This window comes from Podarcis muralis, chromosome 2, assembly GCF_964188315.1.
Source record: "Podarcis muralis chromosome 2, rPodMur119.hap1.1, whole genome shotgun sequence".
Classification (NCBI taxonomy): domain Eukaryota; kingdom Metazoa; phylum Chordata; class Lepidosauria; order Squamata; family Lacertidae; genus Podarcis; species Podarcis muralis.
In genome coordinates this window covers 13,206,682-13,224,089 of record NC_135656.1, presented here as the reverse complement: position 1 = coordinate 13,224,089, position 17,408 = coordinate 13,206,682, and the positions used below count along the sequence as shown (strand labels likewise).

The following is a 17,408-nucleotide window of genomic DNA, read 5'->3' as shown; positions in this document are numbered from 1 at the left end:
AGTCGGCCATGACTGGACCTAATGGTCAGGGGTCCCTTTACCATTACCTTAGCATAAACTGACAGCTTGTAGCATAAGCTGACAACTTGGTTTGTGGGGAGAAATGTTACTTGGCTTTTAATCGACAATCAACCCCAGGTAATTGCTGTTAAAAGCAAGGAAACCCTTATTTAAAGCAAAGGAACCTATGAAGCTGCCTTAAACTGAGTAAGACAGTACTGGGTTATTTTACCCAGTGTAGTCACCACTGACTGAAAGCATCTCTCCAGGATCATAGAATTGTAGAGTTGGAAGGGACCCCAAGGGTCATCTAGACCAACCCCCTGCAATGCAGGATATCAGTAGTGTTTGCCAACCGAACCTGGAGATGCTGGAGAACCTGGGTCCTTTTGCACGAACCTTGTCCGGCCATTGAGCCACAGCCCAGAGGAATTATATGGGGAGAGAGCAAAAATAGCTAGTATAGATTTACTCTGTAAGCTAAGCAATTGTAAGAAGAAAAGTCGGGCGAGAAGCAGTGGTCACCCCTGATGTTGACAAGGCGACAGCTTCCATTTTGAACCCTGTGGATGCAGAAGGAGGGGGTTGCTGGGAAAGTTGGATCCCCCAAATCTGGTATAAGGGGTTGGGAAGGATTTTTAACCCTTGCCGAGTTTTGACCATTGGGTTATATCGTGTTCACACAGGTGTGCCTGCAAACTCTGGGAAGTAGTGGACAAATGATCTTGTTTTGATATGAGCAACTATGGGGTTTGTAGCAGGTGCTTGGAATGTGTTAGGTAGGTAGATGGAGAATGGTGAAACTAAGCCATCTGCCGAGGCTTAAAAAACTGGGAGGCCCTGGAAGAGACTTTCTTCCCCAGTAGGTTTGCCAGAACTGACCTCTACGGAAAGGGAACAACAGCTCCTGCCAAACTCAAGCCAACTTCTTCAACACAGTTTTAGTTATTAGCTGCCATGCCTGTTGACATGTTGCCCGGTTTGCGTTACTTTAGCACGTTAATGCCAAATGGATTCTAGCTAAACAAAACCATTGCTTTCTGCTATAAGGGTTTGATCTGTTTTTCTGCCACAGCTGCCTTTGGGTTCTGTCAATTAAACTGCTGACAAAGACTAGCTGCGGTCAAGGTTAAAAAGAAGAAAGTGTCAGTGGGTACCTTGATCATTTGAAACAATGTGTGTGAAACAGGTTTTCTCTCTTCCCTTATGTATATATATTTCCCTTTATATCTGGTACAGCCTAAATTTGTTTTCTGCCATTTCAATGGAAAAGGTAATTTTCATTCTTTCCCTGCTTAGAAACTGGGTCTGTCTCTCCCTGGATGTGTGAAATAATAGTGGGTTAAGATGAATACATTCTTAGAAGATCCTTGCTGTAGCTCCTAACAGCTCTACTTTCCCATCTCTTAGCAAATGGATACCTTATCATGATTTCTCAAATTGAGGCCATATGCAGCCACCTGGGAGCTTAGTACAGGCATAAAAGCATGGAGACAGAATTGAGGACAGAGTAGAAAATAAGGCAGAGGTGAGGCCACAGGACCAATGGATGTAGCCACCCGGTGCCTTTTAGTTTCTCACGAGGAAGCTGGTGTGGAACTTGAGGCTTCTGAACGATGTCTTGGCAGTTCTGCCTTTTAACTTCATGCTTTTGGGTTTTCAGATGATCAGGAATTGGTATCTCGACTCCAGAAGTACATACAAATGATACCTCTCTTCTTTTGCATCCAGTACCTTCCAAGTGACAGCATGGGAATGGGGGAAGGCCTCCCCCAAATAAAAAAGTCCTGCCTTATGACTCCTACAAATATTCAGTTGAAAGCTACAAGCTGCTGTGCCTGAGTTTAGTGTTGCGATCAAGCACTGCAGAGAGACTGTGCCTGTTGCCTTCCTACAACTGCCATCACCCTGACCATTGGCCACGTGGGCTGGGTGGGGTTGGGAACACAGCAACATCTGCGCTGTTAGGTGCTCCCAACTATTTAAAGGGCACCCCTATAAATAAATAAATAAATCGGTTTTTTCCCTCTTGGCCAACACATGAGAAGTGTCGTAGCAACAAGGCTGGAGATGCAGCTGTGTTTGGATTCTCTGATGCTGCTCTCAGTGCCATGGAGTTCACGAAACATTGCCTGGACCACCCAGTCCTGTCCTTGAGCCCTGCCTGATCATTGGAAGCAGCTATCCCAGAACTGGGGAAAAATCAAGTATTTCAATTGGGGGGGAGGGGGCTGATGGGAGAACACTTGTGATGTATCATGCAACTTAACACATCGGATTAGGCCTAATTCACAGTCTTTCAACCCTCCAGTAAGCGTAGCATGAGGAAGGTTCAGTAGTGCAATGTACGCTTTTGAAGACCAAAAAAAAAAAAAAAAAAAAGCTTTAATAATCAGCGTTTGTGTAATGCTTTCTAAAAGGTTCCAAAATGTTTCAGGTGCGCCCTTGATAGCACTTGAGATTCACTCTTAACTCTTGTAGGCTATGAGTAAATCTTTAGTAGCATATCCATCCTTCTGAAAATGGCTCTACAGTGGTACCTCGGGTTACATACGCTTCAGGTTACAGACTCTGCTAACCCAGAAATAATACCTCGGGTTAAGAACTTTGCTTCAGGATGAGAACAGAAATCGGCAGCAGCAGGAGACCCCATTAGCTAAAGTGGTACCTCAGGTTAAGAACAGTTTCAGGTTAAGAACGGACCTCCGGAACGAATTAAGTACTTAACCCGAGGTACCACTGTACTTGTTTGTATATTTTTCATCATAAAAAACTTACATGAATAGGAAGGACTCATGAGGCCAGGGATGTGACAACTTCAGTTGTTATGTACTGCTGCCCTCTACTGGGAATACTGTTAAGTACACCTCAATTTTTATTTAAAACATTTCAAAGGCACTTGTTGATAAAAAGTCCCAAGGAGCAACTAACAAAATACCATATTTTTCAGTGATCAAATCTAAAGAGTGGATTACACAATAGCCTGAACCATTAGAAAGCATGAGAATCCTCCACAGGGGTGTAAGCAATAAGACATTATACATTAAACAACAACAACCAGAAAATTACACATAAAAATTCTTTTCCTTTCCGTGGAAATGACACACTGTCAAACATATTCCAACATTCCTACATAAATAACACTTAATACACGACAAACTAATTAGACATCAGTTGCATATCTTGAGGCAATTGTGATCTTCTTGTCAATCCTGGAGCACAGTCTTGAGGTTCAAAAGTGACAAAAATGCCCTTACAATTCAACTCCTCCCCCCTTCGTTAGCCCCACTCCATCTCAGTCATTATCCTTTGAAAGGAAAGAGTTGTGGCCAGGCTCCTGTGTCTTTGTTGTTGCTGCTGCTGCTGCTGTAGGTAATAAATAGTCTCGTAGTCAGGAGGAGTTGGGCTTAGGGTTCTCCATCATTGCGTCTGCAACAACATCTATAGAAGTGTTATGCTGTAGGGGGCAGGGCCTTTTAGGGACTTAAAAGACAGAATTAGAAAAGAAGGAAGGGGTAAAAAGCCCCTCCCTAAAAAATCTCCTGGAGTTATCTTGGTTAGCTGCAAATAATAAAATTGTAGCCTGTTAAGCATGCTAATCATTTTAACATTATTATCACATTTCCACATACCGTATTTTTCACCCTATAGGACGCACCTTTTCCCCTCCAAAAATGAAGGGGAAATGTGTGTGCGTCCTATGGGGCGAATGCAGGCTTTCGCTGAAGCCTGGAGAGCGAGAGGCATCGGTGCGCACCGACCCCTCTCGCTCTCCAGGCTTCAGGAGAGCTGCAGCGCCAGCCCCACAATGTCGGGGGGCAGCGGGGAGGCGGAACGGCGCCATCCCGCTGTCCCCGGACCTGGTCTGCAGGCGGGCGGCGGGGAGGAGAGCGCTTCTCCCCGCTGCCGGCCCCACAAGCGCCTGGGGGGAAAATAATTTTTTTCTTTATTTCCCCCCCAAAAAACTTGGTGCGTCCTATGGGCCGGTGCGTCCTATGGGGCGAAAAATACTGTAATTATTGTAATTATCTTCTAATTTTGTTTGATTTCCTTCAGTTAGTTACTCCACATGTACAGGAAGACCAGGGTTATAATATAAACAACAAAAATAAAGAAATTAGATTTCCAGTTAAAAATTACATTTTCAGATGAAAACGGACTTGACACAAAGACATCATATTTTGAAAAGAATTATTATTAAAGAATACAAAAATATTATCAAAGCCACACATATTCCCAAAATGAACGGAACTTGATCTATGAGGAACCAAACATAAATAAATGTTTAAAAACACAGTCTTTAAGTAACCTGAAGCTTCTCTGTTTTGGCATTCTAACAATAAACATCCTAAATGAAAATCAAAGAATGTTTCTTGATGTAATAGCAAAATATGGAAAAACGAATTCATACCAAGAAAAAAATGAATGACAATTCAAAGTTGTGGTGCAGGTACCTTGAACTAGGCACAATAACAAAATTAATAAGAAGTAAAGTAAAAAAGGTAAACAAATACCACTCCCCAAACAATGTTGGTTGTGCCGCGATCCATTTCATAAACAACATGGAAAAACTGATTAGTAAATGAAAACAGAATATTTATAACTTAGGATAAGTGTAAAAAACACACACAAAAAACCCACCTGTGAAAAGCACTTGGTATGTTAGAAAAGAACTTGGCAATGAGCAAAGGATACATAAAGCTGATCTCCCTCAATGGTTTCGAATTGTACACAATCCCTGCAGTCCACTCTCTCCAAACCTCCTTTCTCCCCCCTTTTCTCTTTTTGTTTTTAAGCTGACATAGCCTCTGTGCATGTGCAGAGTTCACGTTTCAGCAGACATTTTATACCATTGAAAGTGTTGCATATTTTGGCTAAGTTACCGTTAGTGAAAGGAAGGGTAAGGAGTAGATTTGAAAAATAAGGTTAGATTCAAAACACAAAGAGAAACTCAGCAATTCAAGTTCTCACCAACGCCACTACACCCCTAATCCGCTGCCTTTCATCCTGGAAACTGTTTCTTCCAATCTCCCCGCCTTCCCCTTCCAAGCTATCCTCCCCTACTCCCAGCCAGCTTTGCCCTCGCTGGTGTGCTTCTGCCTGAAGTTCCCACCTACGGCATTTCCCCATGTCTCCCTTAGCCTCTCCACTCTGCCATCCTGCCAGTCTGGCTCCACAATATCATCCAGACACTTCCCCCTCAGTCTTTGATCCTCATGGTCTTGGAAACCCTCCTTCGTCATCCTGACATTCCAGCCTCGTGCTCTCCATAGCTGCCTCTGCTCATCTTGTGTAACCCTCCCCTTTTGTGACATGTTAGTGATGTAGCAAGGATGTATTGATGATGCTGTGCAAACTGTATTCTGACATATGGTGGGAAAGTTTTCAAAGTCAATGTGGCCCCATGCTCTGGGTTCACTGGCTGCTGTTGAACCTGTTGCGCAACAATAAAGGCTCTGAGGCTACTGACTGCTGTTTTGCTCCAAATTGCTTGCTTGCTGGAATTTCCTTCTTTTACTGACCACATGGACTGGGGGGGGGGGGGACCTGTACCCCGACAAGCTGGGCTGTTGAGTAGTCTCTCAACCCGGAAATTTCCTTACCAGTGTGGAACCTCTAATGCAGCTATCGCCCCACCCCCCAAAATATTGTTCCTTAGACTGTCCCTGTGGCTGGCTTTTTGGTTTTTTAAGAAAAGCACATTTTACATCAAATGTAAGCTGCAGATTAAGCTGGAGGAAGGGAGGGGTCACTCTTTCTCTCCTAAACCTCTCCTGTCCACCACCACCCTTTTCTGGGCACATTTATTTTAGACAGCCCGCCCCTGTTTCCTTCCTATGCAGAGTTAAGGTCCAATACGCTGCTATTGGGGGACTCGGGTGGCGCTGTGGGTAAAAACCTCAGCGCTTAGGGCTTGCCGATCAAAAGGTCGGCGGTTCGAATCCCCGCGGCGGGGTGCGCTCCAGTTGCTCGGTCCCAGCGCCTGCCAACCTAGCAGTTCGAAAGCACCCCCGGGTGCAAGTAGATAAATAGGGACCGCTTACTAGCGGGAAGGTAAACGGCGTTTCCGTGTGTGGCTCTGGCTCGCCAGAGCAGTGATGTCATGCTGGCCACGTGACCCAGAAGTGTCTGCGGACAGCGCTGGCCCCCGGCCTATAGAGTGAGATGGGCGCACAACCCTAGAGTCTGTCAAGACTGGCCCGTACGGGCAGGGGTACCTTTACCTTTTACCTTTACGCTGCTATTACTGTTATTATTGTGAGCTTTGCAATGGTCATGGGGGATAATTTGCAGGAAATGTGTGGCATACCGTGTTTCTTTTTTAAAAAAAGATCTGTTTGCAAAAGGTATGTATAGAAAATCAATCAATCAATTACTAATAGGTCCTCAAAACACCTGGGGAGGTACTGCTGCTAGAAACTATTCCCCCTCCCCTCCCGTCCCACTTCTAATGCAAACCTCCTTCCTCAATGAGGATGGGATTTCAGCTAAAAGAGAGTTGGACAACTTGGGGGTTTCAGCAGGAAATTCAAGGCAGCCCCCTGCCTGAATGAGACTGGATTCCCCTGCTAAAACAAAAAAGGGGGACTGTTTAGGAGATAGAGCCAGACAAACCTGTTTCTGAATCAGGAAGGGGTTTGCTTGGAATCCCGCCCAACTGAGCAGAATTTAAGCCCCGCTCATCGGCTGACGTTGAAAACCAGATATCGCCTGGCCCTGGGCAGGATGGTACACCGAGCCTCCTCACATCTGTTCAAAGGAGGCTGCAAAGCGGGGGTCATGTTTGTATCATTTCACGGTCTTCTTTATTTCTATGCTATTTTAGATGTGGCTTCATAGCCGAGTGGGGGGTTTGAGTCCCGGTGCCTCCCAGGTCCTATTTTGGCAGTCTAACCACTAGGCCGCACTGCCTCTCCACCTTCCTGCTTGAAGCAGCCCTTAATTGGGGACCTATATTCCTGCTTAAACCAGCTTTCTTTTTAGGACTGTGAACTTTGCTTTGCAACACTGGTAGCTGCACTGTACATTTAAGGCGCCCCCACCAAGAATCTGGGAACTGTAGTTTGTTAAAGGTGCTGGGAACTGCAGCTTTCTCAGGGTTCTGGAAACCATATTGAGCTCTTTAGAATTATCAGAGATTGGGGGGAGGCCGTTAACAGATGCTGTGGAAATGAATTCTTCTTGTGGTTTTCCGTGTACGAGATCCATCCCAGTATATAAGCACTACGGTTTGGGAGGAGGCCAATTGTTTGGAAAGCACAAGGACAACAGGAAAAGACACCCAGTCTTTTGTGGACTGTGGCAGATGAGGACAGAGGGAGACGGCGATTTGGGGAGAATGTATCTTATTCTAAGTAAAGCTTAATTCCACAGAAACAGAAAAGATGTTTGACTTTCTAGGAAATGGCACTGCTGTTCAGATCGCAAGTTACCCAACCTCACAATTACTTAGGGTCTTGCAAACAGACCGATCGCCCATTCTAGTCCAATGCACTGATGTCCCCAAAAACCGGACGGGTGATTAAGGAAGCTTCCAGGCAGGGCATGAAGGCACTTAGCTCTTCCCCCCTCCCAGAACTGATATTCCAGGACAAACCTTTTTTATATCAGAACTCTAATGCGCTATTAGAATTAAAAGAGGGGAAAACCCAGCTGGACGGGGTCTAACTAAATTACTATTACGGTGTTTTTCACTCTATAGGGCTCACCTGACCATAGGGCGCACCTAGTTTTCAGAGGGGGAAATCAAGGGAAAAAATATGACACCCCGCCCCCCCATCTCTGGGAGCAGCCAAGTTACAAGGAACCAGGCAGAGGCCTTCTCAGTGGTGGCGCCTTCTTCATGGTGATCCACTACTGCTTTAAGGGAGGTCTTGGAATAAGTAGATTTGTTGCTGATCTAAAACACCCACCCACCCCACTCACACATGAAAACAAAGACCACCACAGCCAACTACAAATGAATAACCACACCCTAGGCCACCCGACCCCACCCATCTTCCCCCCCCTCCACCTCTTTCCCCTTTCCTTCCCAATGTCTCAACAAATGAAAGTGATTTGTAAAAATGTTACATGGGGGGGGGGGGGGAAACATGAGAGAGAGAGACATTGCACACTTTTGTAAATCAACAAAATCTTTAATGAATAAATAAATACTAAAAAAAAAGATCATAAAAAAGAGGCCTCCTCACCTGAAGGACATCAAAGCCCACCTGAAGTCCCAAAATCACTGAAGTCCTGATCCACGCAGATCTATGTGTGTATGGAGAGATCTGCGTGGATCTGCATCTGATAGTTTACGACTCCCTGTTCTAGGGAATCACATGTATAATTGTATGTTTGGGGACATCAGGTGGCCTTTGATGTCCTTCAGGTAACCTTTGGGTGTAGGGCTTTCCTCCATCTCCACTGCACAGGATTCCTCTGGAATGACAAGATCACTCGAACAGCTTTCCTCCATCTCCACTGCGCAGGATTCCTCTGGAATGACAAGATCACTCGAACAGCTTTCCTCCATCTCAACTATGCAGGATTCCTCGGGAATGACAAGATCACTTGCACAGCTTTCCTCCATCTCAACTATGCAGGATTCCTCTGGAATGACAAGATCACTTGCACAGCTTTCCTCAATCTCAACTATGCAGGATTCCTTTCGAATGACAAGATCACTTGCACAGCCTTCCTCCACCTCAACTGCGCCGGATTTGACAAGATCTTCCGCATGGGTTTCCTCCATCTCCACTGCGGAGGATTTCTCTTGAATTACCAGGTCTAGCAGAGAACCACACTTTGAACAAGTACTAAGACTCTTGCTTTTCACCGCACTTCCTGGGGTAATCACCACTACAGTTTCTATTTGAGATGTATCTGTTGCGGTGGTCCTGATGCAACATCTCTCCATCCCAACAAATGCTGCACTCAGCAGCTGGAAACCTGCAGCAATATAGCCTAGATAAATAGAAGGTCCAATATGCTGCTCGCTGGGAATTTGAGGCAATTCAAAAGTTTCAGGGAAGTCAATTCCCCCATTTTGTAAGACAGCAGACATGTTCCATATCACGGAAATCAGGATGAGTATCCCTGCTGGTAAGTTCAGCAGAGCTCCAAGCCCAAAAAAGGTTGAGAGAAAATCCTTATGTTTTCTGGCCTCCAACACATTGCAGAGGGCAAATGACTGTATTCCAAGGGCCGCTGAATTCATAATGGCAGCTAAGGCCATTAGGTCCTGAGCAATAAAAATTTCCCTCGGGAGGTTTGGATGTTGTTCATGGAGCTCTTCACAATGGTAATAATAGTTTCCGTCGTTCGAAGGGTCTTTCAAAAAACAGACCTTCCAGATTCCGATCCAGATGTTTCCAGATCCAATTCCCTTTGTGTTTTCTACATGCCACACTCGCCAGTTGACAATGGCTATTGAGGCAATGCACATCATCCAGGCCATAATATCCATCAGGAATGCACACAATTGGAAGCAGGACACTAATCTCAGCCACCTGACTACCAGGGAGCCTTCTTTCACCCGCAGGGGGGGTTTGGAGAGGAGGGGAGCAGGGGAGACCTTGGAAGACATCCTGGAAACAAAAGAGAAGACAAGATGCAGTGAGAGAGGGAATAACAAGCAGGTCTAGTCATTGAAGGACATCCTTCCATGCACAGAAAGAAGCAGCAAAAGAAAGAGTTCCCCTGCTCTCCCCCCCCCCCCCCCCCCGGTTAGGTATAGACATCTGATCCACACATACTTTCTTCCAGCAAACTGCTACTGATTTAATATACTCTTGCACTGTTGCTGTGAAAATGGCCAGAACCTCAGCAACCTGTTGTGAATGATGGGAGCTGCTCATGTTTCGCTGTCCTGCTATCTGCTACTGCAGCTATCCTGTTCCACCGAGCATAAACTCAGCTATGGCATAGTGAGGAATGTTTATTCCATAAACTTACGTGAAATGCCTTCCTCAGCTAGAGTCTAGCGTGCCAGGAACAGGGCAGGTATTTGCTAGGTGCTCCTGAGCCTCAAGAAGACTGAGCTGTTGGCCACTGAGCTGACGTTCGCCTGAGCAGCCGGCCAGCCACAGCAGCAACTGCTCTGCAGAATTCTCAGGTCAGTTACAGGCCAGTTAGAATCCTGACAACAACACAAATCATAACTCCAAGGTACTGGTCATTTGGAACATCAGGAAAGTGGAAAATGGGAGGGAACTCAGTTCCCTTCTTTCCCAATGCAGAGTGTCTATTCCAGGACACTGTGCAGTTAAAACACGTTCTTCCTGAAGTCAGATTCAGAGCAGTTCCAGCAGTAAAAATGGTGATGTGTGTATCTCAGTACAGATTTGTTTGATGGTCCTGAATGCATTTCATAAAGGATCTCCATATACAAGAAAGGCTAATAGCATGAGGCCCTGAAACATAAGAATTGCCTTGGCAAAATTATTGAAGACTCCTTACAAACCTATCCTTCTTCCCCATCCCATCCTGTTTGGACATTATAGTAAGGGAGAAGATCTTAGCTCTTTTCCTTTGCACTGGGATTACATGAAATTTGTGCCACGGGACCCCATCACTCACACCAATACGGGCAACACCATTTTCAGAACCTAGGTGCCCATGATTTAAAATCGCTTTCCTAAGACACTTCAGTCAAAATATTTGTGTTGCTTCCTTCCTGTTCCTTTCTGTGTTGATGCTCCGAATGTGAGCTGCTCAGCTGCATGCAGTTTCCACTGAAGTGTGTGTGTGTGTGTGTGAATAACATTCGGCCAAGCAATGGGCCTAAATCCATCTGTTTCACCTGAAATAACTTTGGGAGCCAGCCTTTAAAAATCTAAAGTAGATATCAAATTCAGAGGAATTAAAAGCTGTCATCTTTTTGACTATTTGAAACATCTTAGAACATACACCAATGTTAATGTTTGAAGGAAGGCAGCAAATGGAGCATTGGAGCCATCCATTCATTTCAGGAGTTGTGACCATTGATAAGATGAAGCACTTTCACATCGCATGGCAGTGTGAAGTGCTTTTGAAAAGGTAAAGGTAAAGGACCCCTGAGGGACGCGGGTGGCGCTGTGGGTAAAAGCCTCAGTGCCTAGGGCTTGCCGATCGAAAGGTCGGCGGTTCGAATCCCCGCGGCGGGGTGCGCTCCCGTCGCTCGGTCCCAGCACCTGCCAACCTAGCAGTTTGAAAGCACCCCCGGGTGCAAGTAGATAAATAGGGACCGCTTACTGGCGGGAAGGTAAACGGCGTTCCGTGTGCTGCACTGGCTCGCCAGATACAGCTTTATCACGCTGGCCACGTGACACGGAAGTGTCTCCGGACAGCGCTGGCCCTCGGCCTCTTGAGTGAGATGGGCGCACAACCCTAGAGTCTGTCAAGACTGGCCCATACGGGCAGGGGTACCTTTACCTTTACCTTTAAAGGACCCCTGACAGTTAAGTCCAGTCACGGCCAGCGGCGTAGCGTGGGTTGTCAGCATCCGGGGCAAGGCAAATAATTTGCGCCCCCTAACCCGTGGATTTGCGCCCCCTAACCTGTGGATTTGCGCCCCCTAACCCATGGATTTCCCCTAACCCCAGATGTTGCGGCCGGTACGGCCGGCCCCCCCTGCACCCCCACGCTACGCCACTGGTCACGGCTCTGGGGTTGCGCCACTCATTGGCTTTACTGGCCGAGGGAGCTGACGTTGGTCCACAGACAATTTTTCCGGGTCATGTGGCCAGCAAGACTAAGCCGCTTCTGGCGAAAGCAGAGCAGCGCACAGAAACGCCGTTTACCGTCCCGCCGGAGTGGTACCTATTTATCTACTTGCACTTTGACGTGGTTTGGAACTGCTAGGTTGGCAGGAGCAGGGACCGAGCAACGGGAGTTCACCCCGTCAAATACGCAAGTCCAGTTCTGTATCTGCATGACATCCTCCACACCCAAATGCTCTCCCGTTCTGTTTCCCCCACTTAATCCGGATACACCATCTCCATTGAAAACTCTGCTCAGTGACACCCATCCAATAGAAAAGTGCTGACCGTCTTCCTGCAGATAAACTTCCATGCAGGGGTTTGGCCGACAAGTTCTTCCCGAGTGGGGGGATGTTTTCAGGGGCTCTTTGCTTTTCCCTGCCTCCCCTTTCATCCTCACCTGAGGAGATCTTGGCCATTCTCTTGACAGGGACCTCCCTTCTCAGGCCGGATTTCTGTTTTCCTTCATTCCTCCTTCTCCCCGCCTGGTTCACTGAGCAAATAAGAGAGAGGAGGTTTCATGCAAGTCAAGGTGTGCAATGGATCTTCAGGGCATTGGGAAGGAAGAAAAGGTTCAGGAACAAGCGACGCAGCAGCCCCCCAAGCGGAAAAACACATTTGACATATCGCTCATGAGATTCGCCCCCCCCCCTTTAGGATATATATGCAGAACATCCCGTGCTCCTATTAATATACAAAGTGGGGTATTTCATAGGATAAGAACAGAGGAAGCTGCCTTAGACGGAGCCAGACCAATTTTGGGAAAGTGCTACATGGGCCAGTCCACCAATTGGCTACCAATGAGAACCTAGCAAAACACAAAATGGCTGCCGTATGGTGTGGTATGAAATAAAATTGCCTGGCTGTGGGCGTGAAGGCCGCACCCTGCTAGACCCTTTCCACGTGGCCTAGGCCCCGACTCGCTAGCCCCACAAAAGAGGCTCCTCCTGAGGCCAGAGGAACATGGCCTGGCTGTGGGGCATGATTCGAAACATCCAGTCCCAGTCCAGTGCTCTAACCACTAAACCACACTGCCCCCCATTGCAGTCTATAACATGCCCCATATTCTCTGGCTCTGAGATTGGCCAAAGTTTCCTTTCTCTCCCTTGTTGTGCAAAAAGAAAAATGCCCATGAGAAAATGTGACCTTTTTGGTTCTTTGGAGACAGATCTGCTTCTCTCTCTCTCTCTCTCTCTCTCTCTCTCTCTCTCTCTCTCTCTCTCTCTCTCCATTTAAAGGAGCCTCATCCCTTTTCCCACCCAACTTCCTCCTGCACCCAGCTTCAAGATTTCCATGAAGAACTAACTAACCAATCACCCATAATTGGAATTTACGAGATTAAGCAGATAATTTATTTTTATATAATGAAAATAGATGGGAGGATAAGTTAATTGCGCAAGTCAAGAATATATAGGATGGCAAAAATCAAAAGAAACAAAGATTATGAGTTGGTTTCTTAAAATAACAACAACACGTGTCTCCTCAGTGGATTTCAGAACAAATATGTCTCTGTCTTTTTTTTAAAAAAAAAGTTTTTCCGCAACTTCAGACGTCGAGGGCTAATTCTGTTTCCGAGGAGAGAAACCCTTCTGGTTCCGCCGAAAAACCTTTCAGGGGAGCATTTGCAACAGTTTGACACCATTTTTTAGTGAATTGCAGAAAGTCAGATTTTTGCTGAAATTGTGACCACGCGGCTTAGGGATTTTTTCAAAAAAAAGTTGTTCAGACGTCGAGGGTAATTCTGTTTCCGATGATAAAAACCCATCTGTTTCCACCAAAAAACCTTTCAGGGGATCCTTTGCAAGAGTTTGGCACCATTTTTGAGTGAATTGCAGAACGTCAGATTTTTGCTGAAATTGTGACCGCGCGGCTTAGGAAAATTTTCAAAAAAAAGTTTTTCCGCAAGTTCAGACGTCGACGGCTAATTCTTTTCCCGATGATAGAAACACTTCTGTTTCCACCGAAAGACCTTTCAGGGGAGCATTTGCAACAGTTTGACACCATTTTTTAGTAAATTGCAGAATGTCAGATTTTTCCTGAAATTGTGACTGCGCGGCTTAGGGATTTTTTTAAAAAGATGTTTTTCCGCAGGTTCAGACGTCGACGGCTAATTCTGTTTCCGATGATAAAAACCCACCTGTTTCCACCGAAAAAGCTTTCAGGGGAGCAATTGCAACATTTTGGCACCATTTTTGAGTGAATTGCAAAAAGTCAGATTTTTGCTGAAATTGTGACCGCACGGCTTAGGGATTTCTTTTTTAAAAAGTTGTTCAGACCTCGAGGGCTAATTCTGTTTTAATGATAAAAATCCATCTGTTTCCACCGAAACACCTGTCAGGGGATCGTGTGCAACACTTTGGCACCATTTTTGAGTGAATTGCAGAACGTCAGATTTTTGCTGAAATTGTGACCGCGCGGCTTAGGGGTTTTTTCCAAAAAAAGTTGTTCAGACGTCGAGGGCTAATTTTGTTTCAATGATAAAAACCAATCTGTTTCCACCGAAAAACCTTTCAGGGGATCGTTTGCAACACTTTGGCACCATTTTTGAGTGAATTGCAGAATGTCACATTTTTGCTGAAATCGTGACCGTTTGTTCAGACAAAAAAAGTTGTTCAGACCTCGAGGGCTAATTCTGTTTGAATGATAAAAACCCATCTGTTTCCACCGAAAAACCTTTCAGGGGATCGTTTGCAACAGTTTGGCACCATTTTTGAGTGAATTGCAGAACGTCAGATTTTTGCTGGAATTCTGACCGCGCGTGTAATGCGTATGGGGTTGCTCGTGCGTAAGCTGCCGCCTCTCCAGGCTAAATTGCCTTGTTAAACCTTTCTGACTGGACAGCCCTTCTCACCAAGGCTGCCTCAGTCGCTAGCAGAGCATTTGCAACCGTTTGGAACCATTTTTGAGTGAATTGCTGAAAGTCAATTTTTTTCTGAAACGGGGCTTGGGGGTTTTTTCAAAAAAATATTTTTCCGCCGGTTAAGGTGTCGAGGTCTGATTTCTCGTCCTGTGATAAAAAGCCTTCTGTTCCGACCGCCAAACCTTTCAGGGGAGCATTTGCATCCGTTGGGCACCATTTCTCAGTGAATTGCCAAAAGTCAGATTTTTTCTGAAATTGTGACCCCGTGGCTTAGGGATTTTTCCAAAAAAATATTTTTCCGCCGGTTAAGTTGTCGAGGGCTGATTTCTTGTCCTGTGATAAAAAGCCTTCTGTTTCGACCGCCAAACCTTTCAGGGGAGCATTTGCATCCGTTGGGCACCATTTTTGAGTGAATTGCCGAAAGTCAGATTTTTTCGAAATTGTTACCCCTTTCAATCCTTAAAAATGTTCAAACGTCCTGTGATAAAAATTCATCTGTTTCGACCGCCAAACCTTTCAGGGGAGCATCTGCAACCGTTGGGCACCATTTTTGAGTGAAATGCCGAAAGTCAGATTTTTTTGAAATTGTTACCCCTTTCAATCCTTAAAAATGTTCAAAAGTACCTACACTCAATCCCACAGATAATTCCCATCACCACCCACCACCCCTCATCCCACCTTTGTGTTAGACTTCCAATCTAAGGTAAAGGTAAAGGTACCCCTGCCCGTACGGGCCAGTCTTGACAGACTCTAGGGTTGTGCGCCCATCTCACTTAAGAGGCCGGGGGCCAGCGCTGTCCGGAGACACTTCCGGGTCACGTGGCCAGCGTGACAAAGCTGCATCTGGCAAGCCAGCGCAGCACACGGAACGCCGTTTACCTTCCCGCTAGTAAGCGGTCCCTATTTATCTACTTGCACCTGGGGGTGCTTTCAAACTGCTAGGTTGGCAGGCGCTGGGACTGAGCAACAGGAGCGCACCCCGCCGCGGGGATTCGAACCGCCGACCTTTCGATTGGCAAGCCCTAGGCGCTGAGGCTTTTACCCACAGCGCCACCCGCGTCCAATCTACTCAATTGCAATTTCTTTCCACTTCTATTACTTTCTTTCACACACCTTTAACCTAATTTCATGCTCCTTTTTCTATTATACATTGTTATCCATCTTATTTAGTATTTCAGTATTTAAAACAGAACTTGTTTATTCTAATAGGAGTTCTGATTTTTCAATATGGTCTCAAAAGTGAAGATAGAAAGGCACTGGAAGGTGTTGAAAGGATACTTGCAAAACCATATCAATTTCAGTTTCCATTCTGGACCTGAGCATGTGCCCCTTCCCCTCCTGTGGTTTCCAGCAACTGAGATTCAGAAGCATTCCTGCCGCCTCCAACCGTGGAGGCAGAACGCAACCATCAAAACTAGTAGCAGTTGAGACTATAGCCTTCCTCTCCATCAATTTGCCCAAGTCTCTTTGAAAGCCATCCAAGTTGGTGGCCGTCGCTGCCTCCTGCAGGAGAGACTTTGGTAGTGCACTGAAGTCGTTTCTTTTGTCTGTTCTGAATCTTTCAACATTCAGGTTCCTAGGATGTCGGTGAATTCTAGAGAGAGGGGGGGAGAAGCTTCTCTCCATCCACTTTCTCCAGGCCACGCGTAGTTGTAGCACAAGGGAATTTGCAGGGTGCCTTCCGGACTCCTGCTACTTTGCAAGAGGGATTCCTGTGCATCCTTGAAAAGTTTTGCACATTGAAAGTGATTTAAAAATGCTATTTTGCCCTAGGACCACAAATCTCCTCCTCCTTTTTTTAAAAAGAAAAAAATTGACTTTTGGTAGTTTGGAAAGTGATGGAGGAAAGCATGGAATGAATGAATGGTTAAAGGGAAATTGTAAAAACAACCCAAAAGCAAACCAGAGAATGCTCCTTGTCATATAGCAAAAGTAAAGGGACCCCTGACCATTACTTCCAGTCGTGACCGACTCTGGGGTTGCAGCGCTCATCTCGCTTTATTGGCCGAGGGAGCCGGCGTACAGCTTCTGGGTCATGTGGCCAGCATGACTAAGCCGCTTCTGGTAAACCAGAGCAGCGCACGGAAACACCGTTTACCTTCCTGCCGGAGTGGTACCTATTTATCTACTTGCAGTTTGATGTGCTCTTGAACTGCTAGGTTGGCAGGAGCAGGGACCAAGCAACGGGAGCTCACCCCGTTGAGGGGATTCGAACCGCCAACCTTCTGATCGGCAAGTCCTAGGCTCTGTGGTTTAACCCACAGCGCCACCCACGTCCCCCTTATCATATAACCACCCCGTAAATATATCTGAAAGAATGTTAAATATAGACTGATTGTATGCTGTAGTCTAATCTCTGCATAAACTGGCTATGTTCTCTTTAGGCTCAGTGTTGAACTCAGCAGGGGGGGGGAGGAAAATGGGGACAAAGCTAGAACTCATTGGTTTTACTCACCATTGGCTCTAGCGCCTCCAGCCGTTCGCTCTGGCGCCCCCTACTGTTGGCCTCCCTGACCTCTGCCATATCAGTTCCAGCGGGCACCAGCCTCCACTGCTGGAAGAGGCAGTGTGTACAGACTGGGGGTGGGGGGCGCTAAGAACCTTCCAAATGCTGCTGAGCCGACATGGGTGGTCTGTGGCACTAGTAAGCCAGTCGTCTCCTTCCACACAGCCTTGGTGAAGCTAAGGGGCTGGGACAACGTGGAGGATGAAATCGAAGAGCTCCACGAGGAGGACCTCTCTGAGGAATTGGGAAAGGATATGGACATCTTTACGATGTATCACTTCGATGACATATGGAACCACCTCGTCTCTGCCGTCGTCTT

General features: G+C 46.3%; 1 protein-coding gene and 1 long non-coding RNA gene across 2 annotated transcripts; both read right to left on the bottom strand.

Moving 5' to 3' along the window:
* Positions 1 to 2,852: 2,852 nt before the first annotated feature.
* LOC114590442 (uncharacterized) lies at positions 2,853 to 5,277 on the bottom strand. The gene is made up of 2 exons (XR_013391758.1): positions 4,642 to 5,277; positions 2,853 to 3,561 (listed from the first exon to the last, which is right to left on the bottom strand). It is a non-coding gene; the product is annotated as an uncharacterized LOC114590442 (long non-coding RNA).
* A 2,927-nt stretch (positions 5,278 to 8,204) lies between these two features.
* On the bottom strand, positions 8,205 to 13,322 carry LOC144326872 (uncharacterized). The gene is made up of 2 exons (XM_077923882.1): positions 12,124 to 13,322; positions 8,205 to 9,572 (listed from the first exon to the last, which is right to left on the bottom strand). Exon 2 carries the CDS (start codon positions 9,569 to 9,571, stop codon positions 8,321 to 8,323), a length of 1,251 nt encoding a protein of 416 aa, XP_077780008.1. The 5' UTR covers position 9,572; positions 12,124 to 13,322; the 3' UTR covers positions 8,205 to 8,320.
* Positions 13,323 to 17,408: the final 4,086 nt, after the last annotated feature.